The sequence below is a fragment of the Mustelus asterias genome, chromosome 9 (assembly GCF_964213995.1).
Source record: "Mustelus asterias chromosome 9, sMusAst1.hap1.1, whole genome shotgun sequence".
Taxonomy (NCBI): Eukaryota; Metazoa; Chordata; class Chondrichthyes; order Carcharhiniformes; family Triakidae; genus Mustelus; species Mustelus asterias.
The window spans coordinates 28098497-28107022 of record NC_135809.1 but is presented as its reverse complement, the minus strand read 5'-3'; the positions used below and the strand labels follow the sequence as shown (position 1 = coordinate 28107022).

The 8526-nt window shown below is 41.6% G+C and overlaps 1 protein-coding gene and 1 pseudogene across 1 annotated transcript; one reads left to right on the top strand and one right to left on the bottom strand.

Annotated features, from left to right (window-relative positions):
- Positions 1-743: 743 nt before the first annotated feature.
- Positions 744-7623, top strand: LOC144498571 (caveolin-2-like). The gene is made up of 3 exons (XM_078219881.1): positions 744-981; positions 1337-1524; positions 4871-7623. Exons 1-3 carry the CDS (start codon positions 826-828, stop codon positions 5019-5021), a joined length of 495 nt encoding a protein of 164 aa, XP_078076007.1. The 5' UTR covers positions 744-825; the 3' UTR covers positions 5022-7623.
- Positions 3737-3837, bottom strand: LOC144499379 (U2 spliceosomal RNA; annotated as a pseudogene).
- Positions 7624-8526: the final 903 nt, after the last annotated feature.

The following is an 8526-nucleotide window of genomic DNA, read 5'->3' as shown; positions in this document are numbered from 1 at the left end:
CTCACCTGAAGAAGGAGCGACACTCCAAAGACTTGTGCTACCAAATAAACCTGTTGAACTTTAACCTGGTGTTGTGAGACTTCTTACTGTTGGAACGATGTAGCCATTCCTTCCATGACATTGGGTCAACATTGTTGAAACACCCTAACAACACGGTGACAGTACCTCGCACAGACTGCAGTGGTTCAAGTGGCTGGCCTCCACCTTCACAAAGGCAACAAATGCCAGCTATGCCAACAACGCCCACTCGCCATGAATGAATAATAATAGAAAAACACATTTTGAAAAAGAATAACACCAACTGAGTATCGATGTGCGGTTTACACAGCACCCCAGGTCACCCCCTTTCCCCAAGAAAAGAAAAGCAGGAGGGAGTGCCTTTGTGCTGAAATAAGCTTTGGGATTTGGGTTACAGAAGGAATGGGAATTCGGTGGGAAAGGAGTTGTTGCATCCGTCCACTTGATAATCGGCTGAGTGAAATTGCAGAATTGGCTGAAACATACACAGACACAGGAAGCTTGCCCATTTTGTTAGTGAATTTGTAACCTCCCCACCCCAGTTACAGTCGCTCCCAGATCTCTCCAAGGTGCTCAGTGGGTGTTATTTTTGGAGATCCTTGTTTTGGGGGGTGGGGGGAGGGATAGATGGCTCGCTTGCTGCAGCAGGGCTGTGAGACTAGCTGAGCTGAGCTGACAGCGCCCTAGCTGCGGGCGTGGCTCTGACCCACCGCCCCCATTCGCCCATCGAGCCGGGGCAGAACTGCAGGAAGAGTGTGAACAAGGAGAGGAAGTGGAGTCAGAAGCGGCGGCGGCGGGGGGAGAGAAATGGGAAAGGAAACGGGTCCAATGGAGAGCGGGGTGAAGTTTGAAGATGATGAGTTTTTGAAATCGACCAGATTGCTTCCTCGCCGGGAAGAAACGCTGCCGGAAGAGAAGGAGCGCCGCAAGAGAGACCCTAACGGAATCAACACTCATGTCAAGGTGAGAGCTCGGATACACCCAGTTCCCTACCCCCTATTCACCCTGCCCCGCTCACCTGGCCGAATAGCAGCTTGCAATACAATACGGCTGCAGATACAATTTCCCTTAATGTGTTGAGGACAAGACTCCAATAAAGGGGGAGTTGTGAGTAATTTGTATCAGATTAGTGTCAAGCAGACCCCCCCCCCTTTCCTTATTGTACAGAGGATAGAGATAATGTAGAAAGGATTAAAGAGTTGAATTTGTTATTTTGAAGTGTCTCCCCCTATTCTATATGTTTAAAAAGGCGTGCTGACATGGTGCCTATACTGACATGGTGTACTCTGCATCTCCCTTTCTCTCTGTCGCCCTACAGGTTTCTTTCGAAGATGTGATCGCGGAACCGGCAGCCACGCAAACTTTCGACGGAGTTTGGATTTGCAGCCACGTCTCGTTCGAGTTCAGTAAATTCGTGCTGTACAAAGTGCTCACACTGTTCCTCGCCATCCCCCTCGCCTTTGCCATTGGCATTTTCTTTGCAATCATTAGTTACATCCACATTTGGTAAGTCTAACCTTCTCCCCAAATCCAGGAAGTGTTTTGTTTTGCAACCTGCCTGCACCCATTGCTCACTCATTACAAATTATTTGTCCTGGATAAGGAAACGTTTATCTTCGAGGGTAATTCTTATTATGCTAAGACAGGAGTTTATTTCCGGCTAATAAGAGGCTCGGTTTGCCAACAGAAACCAAACCTTGTATGGCACTGCAGAAATGTTGATCTTGAACTTCTTGTGTGGGTGCTATTCCCACACCTATTCCCCCCCAATCTCAAAATTCCCTATCAATCCAATAGCCTGCATGGAAAAATAGGGTGTAAATCAGAATAAACAGTCAGAGCCTCAAGAAAGCTCTGAGCTATTTGCTAGAGTGGAGAATATCACAGCGTCCTCAGTTAGTTTGACTTCTTCCCTCTTGCTTAGTATTTTACACTGGTTAGCGCTGCCTCCTCACAGCGCCAGGGACCCCAGTTCGATTCCCGGCCTTGGGTCACTGTCTGTGTGGAGTTTGCACATTCTTTCTGTGTCTGCGTGGGTTTCCTCCGGGTGCTCCGGTTTCCTCCCACAGTCCAAAGATGTGCAGGTTAGGTGGATTGGCCATGCTAAGTTGTCCCTTGGTGTCTCAAGATGTACAGGTTAGGGGAATTAGCCGGGTTAATATATGCGGTTACGGGGATAGGGCCTGGGTAAGATGCTCTATTGGAGAGTTGGTTCAATGGGCCGAATGGCCTCCTGCACTGTAGGGATTCTATGCCTCAACTCAAGATTATTTTCCCCTGTAAGTTGCTGGAAGTGCGACCAGATGACAGGCAACTGAAGGAACCACCAGTCTACCTCCTTAGTCACTGAGAGTGAAGAACTGAAAAATAAAAAGGAACTACAGATAAGAGAAGAATTGCAATCAAATGAGATATAGAAAGAGAAGAGAGAAAGAAGGATTAAAGTAAGAGAAAGCAAGGAATAAAATGCAGGAAGGAAAATGTGATTTTTAAAAACAGGCACTATCTCAGCACTGACATTAACGCTTACACATTAATAACAGTGCACCATTAAATTACATAATTTTGACAGCAACCTCTGGGCTGATACATTTCTCTTATCAAGTTTCAATTCATTCAAACACCATTCATGCACAGCAGCAGGTAGATGCAGTTAGGATGCAAATCAGGTACGATCTGAATAGCAGAACAGGATTGAAGGGGCTGAAGAGTTTATGCCTGTCCCTATGTTCATATATTTCCAAGCAAAATTACAGGCCAATTACTGTTAGTGAAGGAAGTTTGTAACAGAGATAGAATCCGAAAAGGACATCCAGAAAGAAAGCAACAGGAGCTAATACTGGAAGAATTGAACAGGCTTTTTAAAAATTTATTAGTGTCACAAGTAGGCTTACATTAACACCAATTAAGTTACTGTAAAATTCCCCTAGTCACCACACTGCAGCGCCTGTTCAGTTACACTGAGGGAGAATTTAGCATGGCCAATGCACCTAACCAGCATGTCTTTCAGACTGTGGGAGGAAACCGGAGCACCCGGAGGAAACCTATGCAGACATGGGGAGAACATGCAGACTCCGCACAGACCCAAGCTTGGAATTGAACCCGGGTCCCTGGCACTGTGAGGCAGCAGTGCTATCCACTGTGCCACCATGCCACCCAGGCTGGGCAAAAAGATGGAAAAAACTCTTTCTGTTATGTATAGGATAGTCACTCAACAATCGAAATGGAATTTCAAGAGAAGCTTCTTTACTGGGAGATTGGTTAGAATTTGGAACTTGGATTGAAATTCAGTTACTGAGTTTCCATGGAGTAATCTAGTTGAATAGCATTGATGTTTTTAAGAGGAAGATAGATAAACAAACAAGGGAGACGTGAATAGAAGGATAATGACAAAATATGGTGGGTGGATGCTCATGTGGAGCATAAACACCAGGACAGACCAACTGGGCAGAATTAATTGTTTCCAATTGTTTTGTGAAATGAATTACAAATGGTTAAGTACCTGCAATCAGGGAAGTCTTTAAACTTTTAGTGTGACTTATGCTTATTCCTTATAAATGTGTTGAAGCAAACAGATGATACAGATCATGTCTTAGTAAGGGCTAAGAAAAGTGCGAAAATAGTTAGTCATAGAGGTTTATAGTATGGAAACAGGCTCTTTGGCCCAACTTGTCCATGCCACCCAGTTTTTACCACTAAACTATTTCCAATTGCCTGCATTTGGCCCATATCCCTCTATGCCCATCTTACCCATGTAACTGATTAAACTGATAAGAACAGATACTACACTTGATCTTTGCCTAAAGGCCGAGAAGGAAAATGTCAGAAGCATTACTTATTTTGCTACAGCATCTGAAAATTTGGTCATAAGTTTCAAAGTACCTCTGAGAAAGCACAGCTGCAGATATATAATTCATATATAAGGCTTTATAACTTGAGATGTGGCCAGTTTTATGGGAAGAGTTGTGCTTGGGTGCAGGGAATGGTAGACAACATAAAATATCAGAGATTTGGACATATTCTTGTTGCGCACACAACTCATTAATTTAAGCCCCAAATTTTTCGACCCTTTAAGCTATGCATTTGATTGGTAGCCAGAATGCGCTTAATACTGGCTGAAAATATGTTGGAAAACCGCGTGCAAGGACTGTATATTTTGGCAACAAATGTGATGAAAGACCAATGTTGTCTTAAAAGGAGTTATTAGATGTTGCTTCCAAATTTTCCTACCTTATTTTTAAAGAAATTTTAAATTTTAACATTTTAAAAGTTTAACCATTATTCAGATAGAATAGAAAAACATATTTGGCACAAGGATAATCAGTGTGATAGAACATTTTAATATTACAAAAAGGACAAGAGTGCAAAATTGAAATGCATAAAAATGAGAAAATACTGAAGATCTCCAAGACAGTTTGTTTCTGAAAGAGAAAGTTTAATGTTTCAGGTGGGATTCCTCATCAAAATAAGCACGATGAGGTGGGAGAAGTGCCTTTTACAGATATAAAGGGGGAGGAGAAAACAACAGGTCGAAGTCCTGAGTTCAAATGAGCTTGGATTTCGACAAATTTATTATATGGGATATTCGCTGTCCCATTTGTATCCTTAATTGGTTCACATACATACAATTAACAGGCTGGGAGCTAAAATAAATACAAAAACTACAAAGCCTATTAATTCCAGGCATCTACCAGTGACAGTATGGAATTGATTTGTGGTTGGAGGTTGTTGCAGCTTTGAGTACAGAGTTAAATTGCACAGATTAAAATGCTGAGTTTTCCACACATTGACTTGTGTCATTATGAATCTGTAAGATGATTGTGAGTAACTGAGTCCAACATTTTAACTTCAGGTTTCTGATGCCCATCGTTAAGACCTTTATGATGATCCTGCCCTCCTTCAGAATCATCTGGAAAACTATCATGGACATGTTTATTTCTCCTCTGTGTCAGAGTATGGGACGCTGCTTCTCTGCTGTCAATTTCCGCTGCACTCGAGCTTAGAGAAGCTAAAAAAAGACGGTTGGTGGTCAAAGAGGACAACCAGTACCTTAAAGGAGTTTTTTTTCCAGATCTATGAAAAAAGACTAACATTATCTACTCTTATACTTTCCATTCCAAATGCACTTTCAGAAAGTAACTGACATCTTTTTTAAAAAGTATATACGCACTTTCGCCTCAAGTTCATTTAGAAATATGAATACTTATAATTGATATTTTCTATTATAAGCCAGGATGCACACTGTGACTGGTAATAATTAAGGAATATTGTACAAAGATATTGCCATGCAATAATTCAATCTTGTATTATATATCAAGAAATATTCATATCCTCTTAATACTCTGATATCCTCATTAGGTTAAAGCAAAATCCAATCAGTTGATAAGAAACAGTTCTAAGTTTTTGATAGGCTTTGAGGGTAGGAAATAGATTAATTTCAGTAATTATTCTGTTACTTGAAAATGTGAGAAGGCAAAACTGGGGAAATAGAATTATTTCACCTGCTTTGGGCCAAACAATGGGCAGTAACTATGCAGAGGGTGATTTGCAAAAGTAACAAGATATAAATGATACTCAATCATAAACAATTTCTAGTAATTAATGCATTTTCAAAATATGATCCCCACTCCTGCAGACTTAATTCGTATGACTAGGGACTTGTGTTGCTCTTACATTGACATATTCTCTCGTATCTTCCTCGCTAGCTTTGTGTCTTCCATCCACCATAATCTGCAACTGGTCCAAAATGCTCATCCATTGCATTTGTCTTTACTGAGCTACAGTGACTTCCAGTTCCATCATATATTAAGTTTAAAATTCTTATCTTCACATTCAAATCCTTCCAACCCCCCCCCCCCCCCCCCCCCACCTACCTTATCTCAACCCTTGTTCAGCATGGGATTTCCACCGACAATCTTTGATCTTCCAACTCTGCCTTTTTCTCCATCCACTTCTCACATTGGTAGCAGAACCTTCCGTCACCACCGTCCTATTTTATTTCATGAAACCCCGTCTCTCATTTTTATACCTTTCAAATCCTTCTCAAAATCCAAGCTTTCAGTCACTGCTCCTAATATCCTCTTCCATGTCTTGACATCCATTCCCTTATCCATTCCCCTTTTCTACTCCTCTGAAAAGTGCATTGCCACATTCTCTGCACTAAGAATAGTATTTAAATGCAAATCAGGATGAGGAGCTTGGGCTTGTACTCATTGCAGTTCAGAAGAACAAAGAAAAGTACAGCACAGGAACAGGCCCTTTGACCCTCCAAGCCTGTGCCGATCATGATGCCCTAACTAAACTAAAGGAAAAACCTTCTGCCCTTACTTGGTCCATATCCCTCTATTCCCTCCCTATTCATGTGCCCATTCAGATGCCTCTTAAATGTTGCCAAAATGCCTGCTTCCATCATCTCCTCCAGCAGCATTCCAGGCACCCACCACCCTCTGCATGAAAAACTTCCCCTGCACATCTCCCTTGAACTATCTCCCTTAAACTTCCCCCCTCTCACCTTGAACCTGTGCCCCCTTGTAATTGACACTTCTACCCTTGGAAAAAGCCTCTGACTATCAACCCTGTCTGTGCCTCTCATAATTTTGTCGACCTCTATCAGGTCTCCCCCTCAGCCTCCATCTTTCCAGTGAAAACAATCCTAGTTTATTCAATCTCTCCTCATAGCCAACACCCTCGAGACCAGGCAACATCTTGGTGAACCTTGTCTGCACTCTCTCCAAAGTTCCATGTCCTTCTGGTAGTGTGGTGACCAGAACTACATGCAATACTCCAAATGTGGCCAAATGAGAAGTGATTTTATTGAAAAGTACAGTATAAAATTCTGACGGAGCTTGACAGGGGGAATTTAGAACAAGGGGACACAGTTTCAAACTAAGAGACCTCACTTTTAAGATGAAGCTGAAAATGAATTTCATGTCTCAAAGGGTCATTAGTGTTTAGAATTCTCTTCCAAAGAGAACAATGGGGGCTGGGTCATTGAGTATATTCAAGGCACAGTTAGAAAGATTTTTGATTGGCAAGGGTTATGGGGGTGGCAGGGAGGAAAGGGGAGTTAAGGCCACAATCAGTGTGGCCTATTGAAAGGAAGAGCAGGCTCTTGAGGCCGAATGGCCTATTACTGCTCCTATTTCTTCTGATCTTATGTAAATCATCACTGGTGTGGTTGAATACCCAATAGTAATACTTTAATTGAGATGATGTTAATCAAAACAATCCCATCTGTTTCTGTTTAAATGATTGGGTTTTACTTTAATTTTATCAAATCAAGTGGATATGAATATTCAAAGTAAGAATACGTATACACACTGCTTTGTTATAATGCTGTATGTTGTAACTATTGACCAAAATTGTGCTATTGTAATGATGTATAATTATGGTGAAATGTTGGTAATCTTTTAGACGTTGTATTTTGCAGCACTTGAACCAATTGTGCACTGCATTTATGTAAAGGACTCTGCTGTGTAATGTTTGTACATCAGTGGATAGCTACACCTGTGTTTTAAAAGGCTGAGCTCTGTGCACAGAATGTACCCAGTTAAGATTTATTTTGAGGTACCATTACAAAGTTATAAATTAAAGCAATTCAGTGGCATGATACTTTCCTATTTATTTACTTTACATCATTTGGTCCAATATTAGCTTGAAACCAGAATCAATTTTAATAAGAGCATAAGAAATATCACTCTTTTTAGTTTATTTCTTAGTGTCACGAGTAGGCTTAAATTAACACTGCAATAAAGATACTGTGAAAATCCCCTAGTCACCACATTCCGGTGCCTATTCAAGTACACTGAGGGAGAATTTATCATGGCCAATGCATCTAACCAGCACTTCTTTTGGACTGTGGGAGGAAACCCACGCAGACACGGGGAGAACTTGCAGACTCCGCATAGACAACGACCCAAGCCGGGAGTTGAACCTGGGTCCTTGCCACTGTGAGGCAGCAGTGCTAACCACTGTCCCACCGTGCTGCCCTATTATCACATGGACTGTACCATTACCGAATACAGTTACAGTAAATTTATTTTTTAAAATTAGAATCTCCCACTCTGACTTCATTGCAGGGCCTGTAATGGCATTTTCTATATTGTTTTGTCAGACAAACCAGATTATGTTCCATGCTGAGTTAACTGACCACAGTCAGGGCAACAACTGAAGGACCACAATTGATTCAATGCCCTTTGGCTATGGAAAGTTCACCACAAACTACCAAGAGGAAGCTTGCAGACAGAACCATAAAGTCGGCCTTCTGGAGGTCAGCTCGTATATTAAGTTGTCACATTGAATGCCTTGCTGAACTGTCTGGCAGTCTTGGACTTTGAACGTAGCTTACTGTACTGTAACCAAGAGAACCCAGTTATGGTTGAGATACTGCACTCCGTTTAATGTGTCTTCATGTGTGTAATGGTTTATACTCTGACTAGTAGCCACTGCCTCAAATGCTGATTATAACCTCAATGCATAATTAATTAAAACTCTGTTTATAAACCTTGA

Coding starts and splice junctions, on each gene's coding strand:
- LOC144498571 (XM_078219881.1), top strand. CDS start 826: ATGGGAAAGGAAACGGGTCCAATGGAGAGCGGGGTGAAGTTTGAAGAT. Junction 982..1,336: donor GAATCAACACTCATGTCAAG/GTGAGAGCTCGG, acceptor GTCGCCCTACAG/GTTTCTTTCGAAGATGTGAT. Junction 1,525..4,870: donor ATTAGTTACATCCACATTTG/GTAAGTCTAACC, acceptor TTTTAACTTCAG/GTTTCTGATGCCCATCGTTA.